At 43.3% G+C, this 22,552-nt stretch overlaps 1 protein-coding gene across 4 annotated transcripts in view; it reads left to right on the forward strand.

Moving 5' to 3' along the window:
- The window catches only part of USP22 (ubiquitin specific peptidase 22), a 97,862-nt gene extending 80,621 nt beyond the window's left edge, over positions 1–17,241 (forward strand). For all 4 annotated transcript variants that reach the window (XM_044433861.1, XM_044433862.1, XM_044433863.1 and 1 more), the window contains 7 exons: positions 3,821–3,926; positions 5,958–6,116; positions 8,417–8,543; positions 10,868–10,959; positions 13,467–13,529; positions 15,028–15,177; positions 16,601–17,241. In XM_044433861.1, coding sequence (XP_044289796.1) covers positions 3,821–3,926; positions 5,958–6,116; positions 8,417–8,543; positions 10,868–10,959; positions 13,467–13,529; positions 15,028–15,177; positions 16,601–16,643 — 740 coding nt within the window. In that variant the 3' untranslated portion in view covers positions 16,644–17,241. The remainder of the gene's footprint in view (positions 1–3,820; positions 3,927–5,957; positions 6,117–8,416; positions 8,544–10,867; positions 10,960–13,466; positions 13,530–15,027; positions 15,178–16,600) is intronic.
- The last annotated feature ends 5,311 nt before the right edge of the window (positions 17,242–22,552 follow it).

The raw sequence follows: 22,552 nt of genomic DNA on the forward strand, positions 1-22,552 counted from the left end.
AACATAAGGTGGTCTCACAGAGCTTTCACATTTCTTACAAATAGATGTGATTTTGTTCTCCTCTGCCCTGGCAACTTGGGGCACCTTGCGACACTTTTCCTTACAAACATGTTACAGTTTGAAAAAGAACAACAAAACTCTCTTCTCTGCTTTGGCTTGACTAATTCAGTCACCAATCAACCAAATGAGGGGAAATCCTCATTGAAAACCATACTTTGTGGCCATTTTGTGGGATTTGGAATGTATTTAAGGTTTCCTCTACTGCCCTTCTGGAAACCTCCAAGGCAACAAATTAAAAAAAAAAATAAATAGATGACATGAAATGCTGAAATGGTAGCATCCATCATAAAAGATTAAAAATAGCATTTTAAAACATTTTAAAGCCAAATTAAAAATATATATTGACACCCTTCCTAAAAGCAGAGAAAGTAGTGACCAGTTACAATTAAAAAATAATACTTTCTGCACTTCTAGAGGAACACAAGGGAAAGCCCTTTCATATATGTCTGTCAAGCAGGCCTCTGTTCTGTTGTCGTTATTGTTATTCTTTATTTGTGATATTTGTATACCATTTAAGTATAATACAGTGTCTAAGCAATTCACACGGTTACATTGAAACACATTTGAGATAGCATAAAACTGCAGTATTAAAACCAGTTTCAATTACAAGAATACAGAACAGTATAGAAGCAACATAAATGGAGTATCATTATTAGTTTAATTATTGGCTAAGGTAAACAAGCGTGTTTTCAGAAAGTGTTTGAGATCTGCCACGTTTTCTGCCTCCATTCCGCATGTGGGAGGGTTTTTCAAAGGGTGGGTGTTACCACCCAGGTATTTCAGGCTTTTGGAGACAGAGATGGACCAGGATGTATCTGCTCCTTCAAGAGGGAGTGTAGCCCTATCCAGAACAGACAAATACCTCAATTCCCAGGCCTGTGAACTGACAGCCCATACGGTCTGTGTATTAATAGGATTCAGCTTCAGTATATTGGCCCTTATCCATGCCATAAGTAGGCACTGGTTCATGCTGTGCACAGCCCTGCCCAATTTAGATGTCACAGACAAGTAGAGCTGGTATCATCAGCAGTGGTTAAGTTCTGGTGACCACTCCAATGGCTTCAGTTAGATATTAAACAAAATTGGAGCTGGGGTGGTCCTCTGTGGCACCCCTCAAGGCCACTGCAGTGGGGCTGATGCACAGTTACTCGCAAGTCGAACCACTGTGGAGCACTGCTCCAACTCAGAGAGGCTGTCTAAGCCACAAAGAGATCAAGGAGGCACACGGTTGCACTGTCTCTGTCTCTCTCCTGAAGAAAGTCAGTTTTACTCCCCAAACCAGGCCCCCATCCAGACTGGAGTAGATTCAGTTAATCGGTTTCATTAAGAAATGCCACTGCAGCAGAAATGGCACTGCTATCTTGAGCATTTCGGGTACAGAAAGTTTGTGACCAGGCTTCATAGATCTGTGGATCCAGGGAGTCTTTTTGGGAGTGGTCACACCACTGCCTCCTTCAAGGCGGTTGGGCCTGTGCCATCACACATCATTGTCTTCATCACTCCCCTGATCCATGCAGTCAGTCCCCTGTGGCGAGCTTGAAAATGTCCTGAAAGGTGGTAGGTCATGGGTCATATATTCTCAGGATCCAAAACCTGAAACAGTCCCTACAGAACACGTTAAAATGATGCACTAGACACCTCAGCAGGCACTGCATCGGCAGCACTGTTCAGGTTAGCAGGAAGTTGAGCAATTTGATCCTCAAAGCTCATCACAGTGTGCTTCTGGGGGTTCGAGCATTAGCTTCTTTGTTTCAGATGAAAAAAACCCTGAAAAGCAATTGGGAAATTTCAGTTGGGCAGCTGCTGAAGGATGCAGTGGAAGTGCCATCCATTAGGTAGGAGAACGCACTCTTGCATGTGCTCACCTTAATGATGAGCCTAGCATCATCCATGCATCAGTCATCTTCTGACTGGTTTCATTTTCTGGAGTTCCCCGGTAAACCAGGGGAGCCTTCCAAGCTCCTCAGTGCAGAAGAGGGCACTCAGGAGTAATTGTGTCAGTTTAAGTATCCTCAAAAGGGTCTCTCTTTTAGATTTTAATAACTGGATAGCTAAGCCCTAAGCCACTTCTATCTTCATGGTTAAAATGAGCCTGGGAAATAACCAGCCATCCGTGCAGATCTTTCACTATTGGAATGACATGACCATGTTACCATGCATGAGCCGGCAACCTACCTCCCCCATCTTGGACCACTTTAGGCTTCTGGACATTCTTCATGGGTAGCTCTGCTTTTTGCAGTGGCCTGACCGTAATGTGACTAAGACCTGAATATTTGTCTCTGAATACTTTCACAACTTCCTTCATGTGGGCATATGTGATTTTGTTTGATAATCGGTGAAAACAACATATGTAGCATTGGAATGTTAGCCTGTTTCCTTATCATGCGATATTTCATTTTGGCAATAGATTGATTTGATAGGATTTGAAAGGATAATATTTTTATCTAGTTACTTGCTTATTGATTCCACTTGTTGTTTTTCTGTGATTTATGCTCTGTAACACTGTTGAAGTTACAGCAGTAATTACAGAAGACCATTCTTAACTGTAGTAAATAGATTAGAAATGGGCCACAGGATCATTTCTGTTCTCCTTCCCCTAGTGCAGATTTCTCCCACCTACATTAAGTTGGGTTTGGAGGATATTTTGGGCACACATGTTAATCATTGTTAAGGCTGGGTGGGTACCCTGCTTACTCAGGATTGTTAACAAACTTTAAATCCTGGTAAAGCAGGACACTTGGTTACCGTTAATGGCAACTAACTTGTGCCAAAATCTTCCTGAACTGGTCGTGGGGAAGAGATTAACCGAGGGGGTGTGCATGCTCCCAATCTCTTGCATATGATTAAGAGAGTTCTTATTTACTATACTTCCACTAGCTTGTGAGATAAAAGTACATAATATGCTTCTAAAATGGGAATTTAGCATTGACAGTTGCATTAAGAATATGCCATATGGGTCATGTTAGGGTAGCCATATTTATTTATTCAGAATTATTAAATGTTTAAAATTGCTGATGCCTTCTTTTCTTCTGAGCCTGCCTCTAGCAATTTCACTTAGATAGTGCATATGATTGCATGTGTGATTTTCTTAAGTGGGAAAAGCCATTTTGCCTGGAAAGGCTGGTTTGTTTTTATAACTATGTGTGTTGCTCGCTGGCCCTCTTAAGTGGGGTTAAGTAGTCATTTTCACTAACTACCTTGGCAATACTGCTTATTCTGGAAGCAGTCCTTGGAGTGGACCATGCAAAGCCTGGTTAATAATAAATTATTACCCCATGCAAGTCACGGCATCAGATCTGTCAAAGTACATTTTGGATTAGCTGACTCTTCATTTTGCATTCAGTCAGTGCAGTGCAGCAGAAACAATAACACTGAAGAAACTTGTGGTTTTGTCTTCTGTATTCTCCCATGTTGCCCCTTCCTTACACTTTGATTTTCTTGTATGCACAGCACCAAAGTGCTTTCTTCAGGCATTCTAATCCCTTGCAAGTTCTCCAGGCGAGAGTGTTAATCCCACCCTGTTGCCGTCCACTTTGCCGAGATAGAGGGGACTGTGTAGCTGAGATCCTCCTCTCTCTTTGGAGTCTCTCCCCTGAGGCTTAGGACCCTCCACTTTCACATACCTGGGACTGGAAGGCCTGAAGGTGACTTGAGAACTGCTCACATGTTGCTAGGGCTACTGTCTAGTATGTAAGGTAGCAGTGATGCACGTTTGCCTGTTTGCTTTAGGAACAAGGTCTGTTTGTTTCCTTTTATTCAGGTGATGATAATGGGAAGAAAGCCAACAACCCCAACCACTGTAACTGCATCATAGACCAAATCTTTACAGGTGGACTACAGTCTGACGTCACTTGTCAAGTCTGCCAGTACGTATAATGAGTTAACCAATTCAGTTTTTTTTAAAAAAGGATCGATCACTTGATGTCAGGATGGTCAACACCAAATGCACAAGATCACACAGCTAATTCCCCTTTTTAAGGCGCTTTGCACCTTCCAGGTATAAAGAAAAAGGGTTCTTGAGATAGCCACTGTCACAAATGTGCTGTTAATTTGAGGTAAAAAAAAACTACAGTGGAGAACTGGCAATGGATAGTTGACAGGGTCAGGGAAACGCACTTTGCTGCCTGCAGCAAAGGTCTGCTCGGTTTCATGTACGAAGTTGTCCAGATTGGTGGTTGAAGCTCATTTCAGCACTGTTGATGGAACAGAGTCCGCCAGCACACCTGAGGGCAGCGGGACTGTTGGGGGGCAGCATTGCCTACGCAGAGTTTTGCCTTCCCACATCCTGCCACCACTCTCACCCCACCCAGCCTGCCCACCCCAAATTGGCCACTTCGCTTCGGTTGTTGATAGGGCAGGCCATATTGCCGGGCATGGTGTTCAGAGGGGCAAGAACGGCCTTGAGACAGAATTCCCTGCCTTTTCCATTGGGCTTGCTATATAGTCTTTCTGTTTGGGCTTTTGTGTGTGCTGGTTAAAAGCATTTCCCCCATCTCCAAACTAATGTGGCGGTGACACCCTCCATCTTTAAACTGATTTGGTAATAGGGTTCTTTGTAGCTCCTTTTCCAGTGAAAATTCCTCTTTCCATCCATAGCATTTAGTACTTAGTGGCTGTCTGTGTTCTATGCACTTTGGAAATAGTGCATAGAACTATTCGTTCGTTAGCGAACTATCAGTTCGTTAACATTGGTGCATTGAATGAAACTCATGGAGTATGTGAGTGGTACCATTTTATTCAGAGAACACAAGAGATGAAAGGTATGGGAAGTCACCGTATCCTTGCAATGATAAGTAGAGTTTTCAAGTTGCCATGAGAGGGCTTCATGTTTCACTTTTCTCTAGATTTTCACTATGTGATGGTAATGTGGTGAACCCTCTCTGTGTGTTCGGCTTGGTAGGAATTTCAGATATCTGTAAGGATCCTTAAACAGGGTCAGCGCTACCTGTAATCGGAGTGTTGCAGCTTTCTTAGGTGGCAGATTCTCGTGGACAGTGAATGTCATTGAATCATTGGAGAACAGCATTCTGTCTATGCATAGCCCGCCCTGCTCTCCTGAGCTCCCCTGATGCCTTCCTGCGGTGGAGGTAGCTGGTGTTGAAGTCAGAGTCAGCTGTCAGCCTGCTTGACTTTTGTACGTGGCCTGGCGGGTGGGGGTGGCGTCTGGCCTTTCGCTTCTAGCAGCGAAACCTCAGGACTGACTTGGTTCTCAAATGCAAAAAGCTTCTCGGGGTAGGACTGCCTCTCTGCTAGCTCTTCTCCATTGTGGCCATGCCATTTTCAGGAATAGCAGCCATATCCAGCCAGATGTTTTGGCTTATTTTAAAGCAGAGGCAGGCAAACAGTTTAGCACTGTGGACCAGTTTGATTATCCAAGGCAACAGTGTGGACTAGACATTTATTTTTAAATGTAGGCTGTAAGTGGATCACTCATCTTTTCTAAGTGATTATATTATTTTTGCTAAGTTAAATCTTGTGGTTGATAGTGCTGCGAATTCTCTAAAATTCTGTCCTCTGTGTGGATATTTAAAGAAATTTCCTCTGTAAAAATAGCTTTTTTTAAAAAACGGAGGTGCTTTCTGTAGCTTGAGCACCCTCTAGAGGTGAAGTACCACCTCCCCCCCACCACCACACACGCATTTGCACATGTTCACTTTTGAAATGGAAAAGTTGCCACGAGAGGGCTTTTCCTCCCATTTTTTAACATGGTAACCTTGTTTTATAGAACCATTGTGCAGTAAGATAACTTGGTGCATACTAAGCAGAAGAGGAATTTTCAGGCCCCTTTAACTTCCTGCCATATGTACTTTCCTTCAGAAGACCATGTTTATGATGCGCAAGGCATGCTATTGCTTTGTAATCAAATGGATAAACTCTCTTTCTCTCTTTCTCCCTAGTGGTGTTTCCACAACGATAGACCCCTTCTGGGACATCAGTTTGGACTTGCCAGGTTCTTCTACTCCATTTTGGCCGCTGAGCCCAGGCAGCGATGGCAGCGTGGTGAACGGGGAGAGTCACATGTCAGGAACCACCACCCTCACGGACTGCTTACGAAGGTACCAACTATGGCAGACACTCTTCAGGAAGGAGTGATCTTAACTTCACTCCTTCTGTCTGCAGACAAGCAGTTTGCAGGCAAATTGCCAAGGAGCGAAGCAGCAAATCAGCTGCAGTTACAACTGCTGAATCATCTTGCAGAGCAGTTTACTTCATGTGCGGCAAAAGAGGCCAGGGCAAAATTAAGCATGTAGCATAAACTGACAGAAGCTGGTGGGTAATCCAGACAAATGACCCCCCACCTGCTAACTATTGGTTAGTTTTCTTGTGGATTAGCTTCAGGACTGCTTATTCCTGCAGAAAACACTGTTTCATTTGGCACAAAGCATGTCCCTTCTTTGGATGATCGGCAGAGATAACCCAAGGCTGCCTGGTTAGAAGAGCTTGGTATCTCCTCTTCCAGACATGGTTTAATATATATTCCATTGGACTATAGAATACATGTTTAGTATCTGAGAAGTAGTCTCTTGAGGTCAGGGAGGAGAATTTGGCAGACAAAGCAACGAGTAGAAAGGAAAAAGAGGCCGGATCTATAGATTTCCTGCATTTCGATGCTACCCACTGGTTCTTTTGCGTTTCCTTTCATGGAAGAAGAAATGACTGCTTCTGCTACTGTAACAAAAGGTGATTCTGCTTAAATTCAGTGAGCATACACATGTCTGGAAAATAATTTAAGCGAGAGCAGCCAGTGCTCAACTTCTTTTAAAGTAGATTGATTATCATTCCATCCAAATTGATGCCACTATCACTGCTAAGTGGCTGTAAGAGGCAACAAAATCTGTTACCTGCCTCTTGTCTCTTGAGGAGCCACCTAGCATGGACATACTGCATGAGAAAATTCAAAATATCCATGCCATATAATCTGCCTAACAGCTTGCAGGAGAGAGGACTACAGAGAATGTGGCCATTTTATCCACCGCAACGGGGCCACAACAGATCTACGTGCCATAGCAAGTTCTACATGGCTACAAGCCAGGAGGTTCTTCCCATTCTATTCTACAACTTACCATAGAAGAGGAGAGGAGAGGAGAGGTGTTCTTGTACATCTTCCTAGGTTTACCACCATTATCCATAGTCCTGCCTGAACACTGAGTTTACATTGAATCCTTGTGTAACTTCAAGTCTTCACCAAACGTTTCTGTGCTATAGTGCTTACACTTGCATCTCTGAAAGAAGCTCAGCACAGACAGAGGCATCTTTCTGAATGAAGGGGCAGCTTTGTATGTGTTGAAATTAGGCAAATTAGGTTAAGGGATTAGGCAAAGGAGGTTAAGAAATGGGTGATAGGGTTGAAATAGTTTTATGACTGATATTACTGAATCGGAGCTCTGTGAACAGAAAAGCAGGTGTCAACAGCCATCTAGGAATTGTCAAGGTTCTGGTTTAATATTTACAAACTGCTTGAACCACTTTAATGACAAACAGATTGTTTGGAGGTCTGTTTATTGCAATCTGAGTTAAGTAGAAAAAAATGCAAGTATGTTGCCTTGCGTTCACAGAGCACAGACTGAAAAAGAGTAGCTCAGCTTAAGAACTTGAACCAAAGCTGTGTGTTTATGTGTGTTATCCCTTGTATTCTCATGCCCATCCTCAAACAAATCTCTCATGTGGTGGGACAGGGGAAAGGATCCTGTACATTTGCTGTGCAACAGAGCACAAACTTAGCTAGCATTGAACATTCCATTGCAACTTCCACAGTCCTTTCTTGGGGTAAGCAAACATAAGAGAACTAATCCAGCTGCCCGCACAGACGTTTAATGTCCTGCCTTTTGTAAACGTCCAAGTGGTGGCCCTTCTTTCCTCTTGGTAGCCACATAACAGTAAACATCCAGACTGATGATAAACCAAAATTGGAATCACATGGTTTTTTAAACTTGTGATTTCATTGCAGGGCGCTGTGGCTTCAAGCTGGCACTCTGGATAGGTGTCGCCATAAAGAGGCTTAACCTACTTTTTACAAGCGCTTGCTTTTTATAAGTGATTTTGCAGTTGTCTGAGCTATCCATGTGTGTTTTCTCTGTGAATTCTTAAACACAACAGATTGTAGGGCATGGCTCTACAAATAGTAACATTTTAGAATCTGAGGACTTGAACAGATGAGCTGAAATTTGCTGAGAAATTAAGGCTAGAGTCCTGTGTGCATGCTTGGGAGCAACTTGGTGGGACTGACTTCTGAGTATCTGTGCTGAGGAAATAGGTAACAGCTCCAGATATATGAAGTAGGAATGTAAGGTGCAATGGGAAAGTTTTTATCTATACTGGTCAACCATTCCCCCCTCCCCTTTTCTTTATTTTTCAGGTTTACAAGGCCCGAACATCTAGGAAGCAGTGCCAAAATCAAATGTAGTGGTTGCCATAGCTACCAGGAATCTACCAAACAACTCACTATGAAGAAATTACCCATTGTGGCCTGTTTTCATCTCAAAGTGAGTTGCTAAACTATGTTTGGAGAAAGTAGATCACACTCTGTTAGGCTTTACTGACTTTTAGTATAGACAGTCCCCATCTGACTGTTTAGGTGTGAGGGCCTGTCTTGTTGCTGGTCCCGTGTCTGCTGTAGTTGTCCTCAAGGACTAGGGAGCCCTGCCCGGGGCATTTGCAGTGGGGTGGAGTTTCCTACCAAAACTTCAGCTCTGCAACCTTCTGAATTAGGCCATGTGCATGACCGAAGCTCATATATATGAATGCAGAGTTGATCTTTTAAAGAACCACAGTTTAAGGCAAGCCGCTCATCCTTTTATTATAGCATTAGAGTTGAGATGCTTGTATCAGATTCCACATTGGGGAATCTGCCATCATTTTTGGGCTTTCAGGTATATTCATAGCTGTGCAGATGCTGGGTTCTCCCACAACCCTGAGTGTAGAGAAGTATGTCATTTAAACAGAAGCAGCATTTGTGTATCCATTGTGAACGGCAAAGGGCGATCTCTTGCCATGAGTCTTCTTGTCATCCTGTCTTTTTGGAATTAAGATTTGAATATTTCATGCATCAAAACAGCATTCAGACTCTGGTGAACTAATATTGCTAAATTCCAACAGCTGTTGTAATGGTAAAACTGCATGTTATTTATAGATTAACCAATATCAAATTCATTACAAAGGGCATATGCTTTGACAGTGTTAATATAACGGCAAAAAAGATGAGCATAAACGCAAAAGGATATCTAGTCCTGTGATTTTTTAAAAACAGCCCAGTGTGTTGCTAGGGAATTGTTACGGGGCTGTAAGCTAAGAATAATTAACTGAGAGTGTAAATAGGACGGGAGTTCTGAGAAATGGCAAGAGGTGGCTCCTTTTTAAAGAACAGTCCATTCATCTTTTTGCTCCCTGTTGTCATTTTTTGTGTCATTCTGCTGAAATGATGAAAGTATGATGTTTGTCACACTTCCCATTGTCTCTGAAATTAATGACTTCCTATCTCTCCATTCTCATTTTCCCTTTTGGTTTGTTTCTTGCCAGGATGTAGTAACTCTGTCTGTGCTCTTTTCCTCTTACTGAAACCGAGCACTCGATTCCTCTGAAGTGGTCACAACACCTAGGATAAAACACAATATTTTTAAAACATTCATGAAAAAACCACACACAAAATGATGCTAATACTAGAAACCTTTCAAAAATAAGGACAGAAGCAACAGATAAAAATCTAAAAGAAGGAAGGAAGGAAGGAAGGAAGGAAGGAAGGAAGGAAGGAAGGAAGGAAAGCAAGCAAGCAAGCAAGCAAGCAAGCAAGCAAGCCCAAAACAAAACCTGAGACTAGTCTCTTAAAACCACTCAATCCCAAAGGCCATATGCCTGTTGGAACAAAAAACATGTTGTCTAGATGGAAAATCGGGAAAGGGAAACACAACCAAACTTCCTAGGGCAGGAAGTTCCATGGTTTGGACACAGTTATCAAAAAGGCGTTCATGTGCTGCTACTAATGATGCTTCCATCACTGTTGGAATGCAGAAAAGAGCTGCTCCTACAGATGTTAGACTGGGCAAACGTGTGCAGGAAAAGCAGTCTTTTATATACCTCAAGGCTGTAAAGGTAGTGACCAGAACCTTGAGCTGCGACCAGAAACAAATGGGAAGCCCAGGGCAGCTTGGTTCTCGTGTGCTCCCAGGGCCAAACAGCTCCTAAGATGATGCTGGATTGTAGGCTAGCTGACATTTCCGGAGACTTTTCTAGGGAAGACCCGTGTAGAGTGCATTGTATAATCCAATCTGCACATGAATATTCATAACAGGGAAGGCATGTTCATAAACGTGAGTGAGAAAATGAGTGTCTGTGCTATTCCCAAGATGCATATCAGAAGGCCAGTGCTGCTGCTGTTGCTTTGATGTATGTATCTGAAAAGAAATAATTGCTTACCCTATATAGTGAAATCTCACTGCTGTTGAGAAATGGGTGAATCTTGGGTTGCACGTATGCAAGCTTTATAAATGATAAATTAGAATTATTTGTCTAATGATGGCCATCTTATGATGCAAAATTGTTTATGTTTAATAGAGTTCTGAATTAGCTTGCTTCCACAGACTTGAATTTTTATAGAGGTTTTCCACATTTTGGTATACTCTGTCACTATACCTACAGGGAAGAGAAATCTTCTAGAAACATTGCACAACAATGTGAATTTGTATGAAGCTTGCTCATTTGTGCCCACTCATTTCTATATCACAGTCCTACTGTTTACAGCCAGTGAAATGTGTTTACATCAAGGAAATCAACATTTTTTTATCTGAAGAACTACTTGCTTGCTTTCTTCTAGCGGTTTGAACACTCAGCCAAACTGAGGCGAAAAATCACTACGTATGTTTCCTTTCCACTGGAGTTGGACATGACACCTTTTATGGCCTCCAGGTATGTACTAATGTGAGAAACCATGTTTTAAACAGGGATGCTCCTGAGAGAGAGAGAGAGAGCATTTCTCTCTGTAGAACTGCACAGAGAGAAATGTAACGAATTTCGTTTCGCCAGTGGAGATTAAGATTAGTTGCCGCAAGATGGGGTAACAACTTTTTTTTACATTGTTTGTGTTTTAAACTGATTTCAAAACTTGCTTAAGCAAAAGTATTCTCAGGTTGAAAGGAGATTAATTCACCCTCTCTTCCATGGGTGCAAATTGCATTCCAATAGTTTAAATACCTAAAATTTGTGCTTGGAAAATACCTGGTTTAACTTTAATGTTAATTAAGCACGAGATGTTTTCTCTGCTCTGATGATTCTGTTTACCAAAATGCGGATCTATGCACTGTCTGAATACCATCCACATGGCCTGGGACCTCTGAGGGAGTTATCTATTTGCATATGAAAGCACTAGTTAGTTGTAGCAAATAAAGCAAATAATTCCTTTCATAAAGTTTAAAGCTAAGCAGCAGAGTGGTTAGGCACATCAAAATATAGTTGCCCATAGGAAGTGAAATTTTTTGAACCTTTACTTAGTTCCACTAGCAATTTCAAAGTCATTTCCTGTGAAGTGAGTAGGCAGATTTTGCCTTAAAACTCATCACTGTTTTGGTACTTCATAATAAGTTTGTATCAATTTATGGATTCCTCTTGCTATTTGGAAGAATATTTTCAGTGGTAGCTTGTCATGATTTTAATGTTGCAAATATTATCCAACTTTTCTATAGTTCTGGATTTTGACTGGTTTATACCCAGAGTGGCCAGTAATCATTTTTGGCAACCTGTGAAACTGAGAGTAATCCAATTGCCATAGTCAAAAACATACAATATATTAATGAAGAAGAACAAGAGTGCCTCAGCAGTAGAAAGAGCGCTAATACAATTAAGACCTCCCTTTCAGGGAAGAATTGGATTAATTTTCTCTCCCTTTCAGCTTCAGGATTTATGTCGAAGTACCCTTAGTCTTAGATCATTATGAAATCTTCCATGGATGATCTCAACAAAAAGGGCTTTCTGGGGCCTTTTTCTTTAAGAAAAGGTTCAATATAGAGCATCATTGTGATTGGATAAGAGGCAGGAAATTTTGGAATGGATGTAACCATCCATTGGCTATCTTGCTGAACCTATTAGGCAAGAGGAAAAATCTAAATGGGTGTAAACTAGTCGAAAGTACACTTTCCACTCTTAAAGCGTAGCCAGCTTCCAAGTCATAAAAACCAGTCAAGTCAAGTCCTACAAGAGCACCTGGGAGATCTGTTGAGACCTGTCTTTTCTGTCTTCAGTTTGTGATCATTATTTACATGAAAGTGCTGATCTACGGATCTTCCCAACCCTTGGGGGAAACTGCCATGAGTGGTTTTTTTACATTTCACTTCAGAATGTTTCCAGTATCTTCAGCCCAGACTTTGGAGCAGTTTTACTTCTCTGCTCCAAGGCCTTGAGAGGCCTTGGAGTAGGGAAAAAATACACCGCATAAAATAACTGTACTCTGGTCATAGACATCTTAAATGCCAGCAGCACATGTTCTGAGATGGTTGGTTTTGTTGGGTGCATTTCACTCACCCGTCCACACTTTTTACCCTCACACCATTTCTTTTTTTGCAGAGGCAGTTTAACTTCTGGTTTTGTCTCTTTGGATCCCTCTCTGGGACAATGGCTTAAACTTTCTATATTCTTCCTCACTTGCAAAGCCCATTTAGAAAACGCTTTTTAAATCCCAGCCTTTCATTTGCAATAATTTTCAACTATTAGGTTTTTGGTATTTTCCCATCTTCTCCACAGCAAATGCTTGCTGCAGTAGGACTTTAGGGTTTTTCTTCATTACATATGGACGTAACAGCCCTTTTGATCATGGTTTCTCTTTCCTCCTCCTCTCATCAAGAACAATGCTGACCTATTTGAATCTAGGATAGGACCAAGCTGATCAAGGGTACACTTGATCCTGATTAGCTTACATTTCCATGAAGTAGGAACAAATTAATTTCCCTTTACTTCCTCCCATACAATCAAAAAATTTAGCATTTCTGCAGAAGGTGCACTGCAGCATATTCGGAGGGGGCGGGGAACCAGTCCATCTACCTTTACAAATACAGTGAATGTCCCTCAGTGGCAGAGGAATCTCTCAGAAGGGTATTGTATCACTGCACACAACATATGCACAACACAGTTCTGCGCAATGCACAACCCCTCCCTCCCACACATCCGCGCACTGACCATGGCATGTTTTCGCTACTAATGTAAGTGCCAAGCGCTTGCTGTTATATGGTGTTCTTTATCACTGTGGCAGTTTTCATATGATGTCAGTTTTGCCCCCGCCGCCCATACACACCAAGAAGCATTATCATGAGCATCGTTGAAGAACTTTTAATCTGTATTAGATTTACAGTTTTTAAATGGAAATTCGCTCCTGGTCTTTTTAAATAGTACTGAATTTGACTCTGTGTGTTCTTGCTTTGTTTCAGTAAAGAGAGCAGAATGAACGGGCAGTATCAGCAGCCAGCAGATAGTCTAAACAACGATAATAAGTGAGTGTTCCACATTCTGTGGTTCTCCCTTTTGGATAAGTGGGACTAAATCCACCCAAACGGAATAGACATCTTTCCCGTGTCCTGCTGAGTCGTGTCTGCTTGGGCATGTTGCGCCATATACCAGCCCTGAAAATGACTATCTGAGAGCAAACGGTTGTCTTTGCTCAAGCTGCCATCTTGCCATTGCTCTCCATTACTGACCACTTACCTCCAGCTTCTCCTTCTGTCTCCTCTCTCAGTATGAGGCTCTGCTGAAGCTGTCCATGAGTCCAGTTGACGCACTGCAATGCCTGAGGTATTCAGTGAAGCTCAGGTTGACACTGGCAGCCACCAGAGAGAGTGCAGCAGTAGTTCCAGATTTTTAGAGGGCTCAAAATAGGCTAGAGTAGAAATAGCGCAAGCAGGTAGATGGCAGAATGAGAGGCAGGTGTTTACAAGAGTGCAACCTAAATTGAGTGCAGCATCCTGTATGCTTACCCAATTTAGCTTGTGTGGCTCACCTTAGCATAATGCCACCCATTTGAGAAGACCGTGGAAGCAATTGGTTTTGAGTATGAGAGATGTTTTTAGAGGCTCACAGGTTACCTTGTTTGTCACCACAGGATGTTGCGATAGCAACCAGCACAGAAGGCTAAAAAAAAAAATTAAAAAAAATCAAATATATGCAGCCTAGACTTGCCAATGTGTGTTAGAAACCACAGCGAATATCATCCCTTCATCTTTAAGAGCAACATACCTCTGACAGCTGGGAGCAAACTGGGCATCCAGGCTAGTGGTCTAGAGGCAAAGTCAGGTGAGCCAGGAGGCTGGTTTTTAATGAATTGGGCAGGATGGGGGATGCGAAGCCAAGCAAGTTGATGGTCACTCAGTTTCCCATAAGATGTCATGGCAGCCGTTTACCTGGACAGCTTTAGAAGGGGATGAGACAGTTTCAAGGAGGACAAGTCTACTGATTGCTTCCATGCGCAGCAGGGAGTCCAGTAGCCAGTAGCTCCCTTTTCTAAGAGTCTGTCATGGTGCCGCAGAGAGAGGGTGAGGGGACTACAGCTGCTGTAGCCCATAGCTGGGAAGATCTTGGGAACCTCTGACAACGGATCTCTCTCGCCATCACGCCCACTTAAGAGCCACTCCAACTCACTGAGATGACGACTGTGGAAGGGACAGTGCCAAGCTAGCTGAATTCCCCTTGCGTTTGGCAAGGCAATGCTTAGGACATCTAAGTTAACCTGCCACCAGCATACAAGGTACAGTAGCTATGCAGAAGGAAAGTCCTTTAGATTTTCATGCCCAGTCTAAATCCACTGTCCTCCTGTGTTCATTATTGATGAGTAAGACACTTCATCTTTCCAGAAGTGCAGAAAATGGAATACCGGGAACAAGCTTACAAGCAGGCCCTGTGCATACACATTTGTATGAAGTCTCCAGAAATTTTCATTGGAATGGATGAGTTTTCTTCTTTTGCATAATTCTTTTGTCTGCACTTGTCTTCTATCAGGTATTCCTTGTTTGCAGTAGTTAATCACCAAGGAACCCTGGAGAGTGGGCACTATACCAGCTTCATTCGGCAACACAAGGACCAGTGGTTCAAATGTGACGACGCCATCATCACCAAGGCTAGCATTAAGGATGTACTAGACAGCGAAGGGTATGTCCTGAGCAAAATGCAGGAGTCTCCTGTTAAGCCGCAAAAATACCAGTTTTGTTCATTTACTGTTCACAAAGGCAGAGAAACATAAAATGCAATGGAGTCCTGGTGAAGAAAAAAAATAGAATGACATGAAAATAACGTTGCGTCCTGACCTGTAGGGATTCTTGGGACCACCTAGAATTCAAGTTGCTAGATATAATAAAAGTCAGTAGTGCCAAAACGTAAGGTAAATGTCACATATCTATCACTCAGAGCTTTGTTTTGTCCTGTACAAGTAAAGCTTTGTGTAAACAAAATGAAACGTTTAGTACCCATGCAGTCCAGATAGGCTCAGCATGCCTGGATTCTGCAGCCCTCATAAATTACCCAAATTATGCAATTTCACAGTCTGATTCTACATTTCTGGTTTTGCTAGGCATGGGCGGGTCAAGGATTTGTACATCGTGTCCCTGCTTTCCCCCCCTAAGATTCCACCCAGCATTGTCTGCTTCTGCTTTCTAGCATGTCTATGCAGTCATTAGCACTAGGAAACTGTAATACGCTGTTCGTTTTGTTTCCATGAGAGCTGGGATTCTCTGAAAAGCGAACCTTTGCACCTTTAAGGGCATGACTGGTAGCTGCTCCCTAGGCCACATTCAAGGCTTACCATCCTTAAGTGTGTGATTCCTATCCGCATTCAGAATCACATTTTTGTAAGGCTGTAGCAGGGCAGTACAAAAGTTTAAAATCGGGCATTGCCTCCAGTGTGGACGCGCCAAGCTTTCTCTTGGCAATGAGAAGATAAAGCCCCGTGCCAGCTCCAGGCTTTGGAGGGCTCTTGGGCCAGAAGCCCTTTGTGAACCCCCCCCCCCCACCCCCCAATGAGTCTGCCTTATCCTTGCCATGGTCAGCAGCTGCTCCTTCTCATGATTCTCTGAGAGGGAATGGGCTTCTCAGCTCAGTTTTTTTAAAAGTGTGCCCGACGCTTGGGAAACACTGGCATAAATGAGCACAAAACTATATAGACTGAAGTTCCTTATAGGCACCTGACGTCTGGATTTTTCATACCGTTTACCCAGCAGGGTTGCCCCCTACTGCCTCAGCATCACTCTTGTTGTGGGTCTGAGTGTGTCAGGCCGTTTCATGGTCCTAAGCTAGACCAAGCCCTGCTCTGCTCTACAGCGCTAAGCAGTCCTAGTACAGAACCAGAACAGACAGGTGCATGCCATGATGACTCATGGGCTTTAATTATTTAGAGCCTCACATCATGACCACGAGACAGAAGACTAGCAAAACCTCCTCCCTGGGATCGTTCTTGCCTTGCGAGAAAAAAAGTCCTGCTTTTAATCTGACTGACGGGGAGGGGGAGATGGGAGGGTAGGCTGGCTGCAGTGGAAAGCATTAAAACGGGGCTTAATCTCCCTTCCCCACTTTCTTGTAGCTATTTGCTGTTCTATCACAAACAATTCCTGGAGTACGAGTAGCCTTATTCAGCAGCTCAAGAGAGAAAGGAAAGGAAACAGAATGAGCGGCAGCCTTCTGAAAAGACACACAAACCTACCTGCAAATGAAAAGACACCCATTCGACACCTAGCACTGAGCTGCGACAGGACCTGCTTGCCGCTGGCTCACGGCCTAGAGGAGTAAGAAACGAACCATGACCCCGTGTCAGCAGCCCTGCAAGGACAGAAGAGGGGGAAATGTAAAAGAGGCTACAGTCAGTGACTATGGGAGAAGAAATAGGATAATGCACAGATTGCTCTGGGTGGGGCAAATGAGGGGAGCAGAGGAGCCCAGGCGCTGGCACATCTCCCTCCGTTCCTCTGAAATGTGTGTGGGAAGGCCGGGGGGTGTACTCTCATCTCCATAAAGCATCTTCTCCATTGGTGCTTCAGCTCCAACTGACCAATCATACAACAGTTATAATTAAACAAAACAAAAACCCAAGCCCATTTTTTTTTTACACACATGGGTCTGAAAGCAGTAAAATGGAGGAGAATTGGGACAACGCGACAAAATGGACTTTGCAAGTACCTTTTTATTTGTGAATTTTAGTTATTAAATAAATACAGTATGAAATTATTAGGCTCTTTGTTTCTCGGCAAGCATTAAAAGAAGTCTGGATATGTGGAGCCGAAGTCAGAATACTGAATGAGGCGCCCCTCAGTGAGCCTGCTGCCGCTGCTGCACAGGTAACGCCTGACCCCTCAGGACTGCACATCAGATTCTTTTTTGTTTGAGTTCCCCCTTTTGTTTTCTATAAATAGCTATTTTCTTAATTTCCTGCTCCCCCTTTTGTTCATCCTTTCTCCCCCATGAAAATGAGATTCATAACTGCAACCATCAGTAAAATGAATGAATTGGCGTGTTTATACTGTAAAAAGTGGTCTTGATTGTTTATTTTTTGAAGAAAAAAATACTGTGAATCAGTCTAATCTCTCTGGCCAGTGTTATTGTTGGGTGTTTTCCACTCCCCTCCCCCTGAAGAAATATTGCACTCACAAGACATTTGGAATTGAAAAATCTGCCATCTGCTAACTCTGGCAACTGGGTGCCATTGTTGCAATTAATTTTCAACTATTGGACACCTCTGCCTTAACACCAGACACTAAGTAAACAAAGGATTTTTCCACTTGCTCTGCTTTTATTGGTCCCTTATCTCTCAGATACATCAATTTTTCCTCGTTCATCATGCTTGCTCTATATACAAAGCCTCCCAGCTTTGTCATTACCTCCTGCAAGCCTGGGAACACACTTGCTTCTGCTTTGTCACAATCACGTTTATATTCCCCCTTTCTCCCCCCGGCCCCTGCTCCTTACTGTCTAGACACAGGCTGGGAGTCCACATGGGCTGTATATTTTATAACCAAGAGGTGGAGTCACATTTGATTTGCTGCTTGTGGAGAAGAGGGCTTTTTCGCCTTGTCGATACCCTTCAGAATGCACAACTTTAAAAAAATGTACACAATAACAACAGGGAGCCGGTTTTGTAATTTCCTCTGCTTTTAACAACCAGTTTTTAGCATTTATTTGTATAAAAGGACAGTGAAAGATGACCACCAACAGCTCGATTGCCTGCTGAATTTCTGTTGTGTGCATAAAAGACTGTAATTTCTTTTGAAGGGTACGTCTTGCTTTTAAAATAACCAAAACCCAGTCAGTTCCATAAAGCCCCTTATATTTAAAAAATCCCATCAGGCTAGTCACCATAATTCTTCCATCTTTCCCCAGCTTAGCAGTACTGGAAAAAGAGTGGTATAGAGGCAGCTGATAGTCATAAAAATTGAACAGCTTGGATTGGTCATAGTTTAAGTAGGCCCATTGAAACCCACGAGATTTAAATTAGTCATCAGTGGCTGATCTTATTTCAGTGGGTCTACTGTAAACATAACCAGACCCAACCCAGTCAAAGGAACCCGATCCACCACTGCGCTTAAAAAGTTTTAAATGTAGGCAATTTGACAGCCTCTCCTGCATTTCTCTTCTAAAAGCTCCTACCCATGTTTTGTGTCTGCAGCTGAAGATGAAGTCAGAGTAATACTTCCAAGCAGATTCAAGTCACCTTCGGAAAACTGTTGTTTGGAAAAGCTTATCTGGACTTTTCCATTTAGAAGATGGGGAAGCCAGGTGGCTGCAAGAGAAAGACCAGTCCAAAGGGTGTGGCTCTGGTCACCATGTGCGAGCGTGAGCTCCAACCCAGCCTTTCTTTCTAAGCTGGCGTCTTCTAGGAGTGTTGTCGTACAACTCACATCATTCCCAGCTGGAGGAATGGCCTTCGTGGCTGGGGATGAGGCGAGTTGCAGTGCAGCATCAGCTTGGGTTTGGTTGGCTAAGCCGAGTCAGGTGTGAACCATGCCCACCCTGGAATATTTATTGCCCCCCCCGAAAGAAAGTCTTCCAAACACTCATGCGGACTGCAGTGAGCAGTTCAGTGTGCAAAAGTATTTTCTGCATCCTGGCAGCTTTGAAAACAGCAGCTGTGATATCCTTGTGGGAGAGAGAATGGTGGTGTTGCAGCACCGCTGTTGCCAAACTGTAGCCACCTCTGGATGTTTAAAATGTATTTTACAGGGCCTGGGGGTGGGTTTTGCATGGGTTTTCAATGCTTCAAAGTAGGTTTCTTGTTCTCCAAAATATTACTTGAATATCTGTGGTCGCCTGGCAGCATTGGTTTTGGTGCTATATGAAGCAAATGCAGGATTTTTTTTCCCCCAAATTTCTGCAGCTCCTAAAAGGGAGCTGGCTGGTTATTGTAATTGTGTCTTCCTGCTTCCTTTTAAATAATGCAGCAAGGGTGCAGTACGAAAGGAGTTGGCCTTTTACTACTTCCTGGCTGACACTGATGAAGCCAAGCAGTTCTTTTATAAGAATAGAGGAATATCACCCCCTTGTGGTTGAACAGTGGGCCGCAATCTTTTAAAAAAAACCCGTTAACTTTTTCTCCTTTTTTCACCTCCAAACCCTTGATTTCATTTTTGCTGTTCGATGCCAAAAAAATCAGTTGTCTTCTTGGTGAGATGAACATTGATGTCATCAAGGTCCTTGAAGTGTTAAACTGTTACAACAGGGCTGGCAGGAGAGAATAGACAATACAATGATTAAAAGGAGTCACGCTTTATGCTAATAGACTGGCAAGGATTTGGGGGGTTTGAGAAGGACAGTGAATCCACATGTTTAGTGCTTTCTGAAAGAGGTGCCCTACTGTAGTGTGTGAAGTTTGCTGCTTTGAGATCACCCCAGATGACTGGGAGTTGCTCTGCCAGGGCAGTGGGGGTAAATAACTCACTTCTGATGGCTGCTGTTTGTCCCTTGATTGCAAGCCACTTGCTTCCAAGAACTTGGGGGGGGGGGGGCTGAAGACAAACTTGTATAAGATTTTAGAAGATGTCATTGCAAACGATAATTGACCTTGCTTTATGTCAGGCACTGGGGAAAGGTAACAGTGAAGGGAAATACTTTGTGTTTTTTTACTTTTTCCAAAGTCTGGTGGGAAGGGGGAATGAACACCTGCCCTAAAACTCTGTATATGTTTCAAAAAAGAGGAGGCAAGCATTTCCCCGGCCTATGAATGTCTGCAAGTAGTTTTCCCTAATGTATGTCACTTTGTATGAAATTTCCCCTAATGTGCAATTATTTTGGAGGGTGGGGAAAGAATGGTGATTGAAAATTCGTGGAAATGTGAAAATGAAGAATTGTTTACATTCTGGTTTGCTTATTAGTTTGGAAATGCAAATTAAGTCAGTTCAAATTAAAATGCAGGCCAAACAAACTTCTCTGCCATCCATACCCCTCAATCCACCTACATCCGTGGCCGTGGAGCCAGAACACTGGAAGCCGTCTCATTTTTCTTGCTGTGAGACGGAGACTAGCTCTAGCACAAACATGCATTTAGGTGGAATCGAGTTGTGCTCTGCTAGATGAGTCTGTGGGGTCCGTATTGGTCGCAGAATACATCCAGTGGTGGAAGCAAGCCAAGTCATTCCACCTGCTGATCTGAGCCTCAGCTAGCCCTTATGTCTGCAGCGACGGAAGCCAGCCATCGCTTCCCTGTCCCACAAAGCATGTCTAGGTTTAATCTGATACTTGCCATGCCTGCCCCTGGCAAATTCAGACTGCTAGCTCCGTTTCCAGAATGAGTCTAAGCTGCAGACTTCTTGGCTGTAACATTTGGCCACGTTTTTGGATCTTTCTGTTTCTTCCCGCACCCTGTTCCTTTTTGCAACACCTTTTCCCAGTGTGGGGGACTCTAGTGTCCATCCTTCCTAGTGAATGGCCTTGCTGGTTGGAAATCCTGGAGGACACCAGATTGGGAAGAACTCTGGAGAACTGGAAAGTTTGCACAAACTTTTTTTGGAATTTTGGTTGATCCTGATTAACAGTGGATTTTAGCTATTACTACTTTCTTATGGACCGGAATGTCTCTCTTTCGTTTTCTGTTTGCTTTTGTTAAGTCTGTTACCATCTGGAAAAAGAATCCTTTTGTTAGCCTCTCTTTCAAAAGACAAGCGTACTGGCCAAAACAGAATGGGAGCTCTGAGCAACCCCCCCGCCCCCCCGGCTTTTGGTGAACCTGGACCATGGTAGCAGTGTTTGTGTGTGCGTGTGTGTGCGTGCTGGTTTCTTGTGTTTTATACCCCTTTTCCTGGAAGATATTTTATCTGGGCAGATACTATCTGTCTACACACGATGCTAGTAATGAACTGGAATGTATCCTCTTGTGGATTTGAGGTTTTGTGTTTCTCTTTGCCTTACTAACCTTTTCTGAATTTCCGCATAGCCTCCTGTTGGACTTTACTTTGCAGGAGCCATGTAAGCACTTTCTCAGTGCACCAACTACAGTACAAGAGGGTTGAATGTAAAGGGAAGGAGAGGCAATCTTAGTCCCGTACAGGTCACCCTAATGAGATGGCAGAATTAAAAAAAAAACCACCCACCCACCCAGGTTCAGCATATCTGCTTGCACTGAAGCTAGGTTATATTTTCCAGTGTTCCTTTTTAATTGCGCTTTTCAAACCAACAGCAGAATGTCGCTTGGCTTAGCCTCTTCAACCCTCCCTCCTATTCCGTACCCACTACTGCTCATTTATCATTTTGAAAGCCATCCTGGCAAGTCATGCGCATCTGGTATGTGGACAATGCAGGATGCAGGATACCCGGTAGCATTGTGGCATTCTTCCCTCCAGTCGATCGCGGTGAGTGCTACAGAAAGAAGTTGCCATTGTAGCATCCGCTTGTACGCATGGGCAGTGCTTTCTGCTCCAGTTGCCTGGTAACCAGAGAGAGGTCTGTCCGAGGGTGAGTGGACTCTGAATTAAATAGCATCCTGGTTACCTTAATGCTACTTTCTACTTGCTCTCAGGGGTAGGCTCTGTGTGTGTGTGTGTGATTTACACAGGTACTCGTTTCTTTGTTCTCTTACGGAATATTTTAACCCACCGAGATGGAAGAACTGTTAGTGTCCAGGCAACTGGGGTGTGGTCTGTCTTTTATCCTAAAGCTTCCTATTTATATAATTATTCTCTCATTTTAAAAATACTCCGCATGCATCCTCTCCGGGGCGGACTGCATAGTCCACATTGTATGATTTTGTGTTCGTCAGCGCTCGTGCTTATTGCCAGCCAGACAAAGCACCTGACAGAACAGGGGATGGGGATCTTGTAGTCCTGTTGTGTTTGGCCAGGAGCTCCCCTACTCTCACCACTGGCTATCCTGTTAAGGCCGATGAACCCCATAGGGCAAAACATCTGGAGTGCTAAATGCTACCCACCCCCTGCCCTAGAGGCTACAATCTCAAATGGAGGAGGGGGCTTGCTATTCTACCTTTTCCCTGCCAGCCACCTCAGATCTCCTAATTAAGAAAAGATGGCAAGGGTCCTCCCCTTATCCCTCAACC

Source organism: Varanus komodoensis, unplaced genomic scaffold (assembly GCF_004798865.1).
Source record: "Varanus komodoensis strain SLA01 unplaced genomic scaffold, ASM479886v1 scaffold26, whole genome shotgun sequence".
Taxonomy (NCBI): Eukaryota; Metazoa; Chordata; class Lepidosauria; order Squamata; family Varanidae; genus Varanus; species Varanus komodoensis.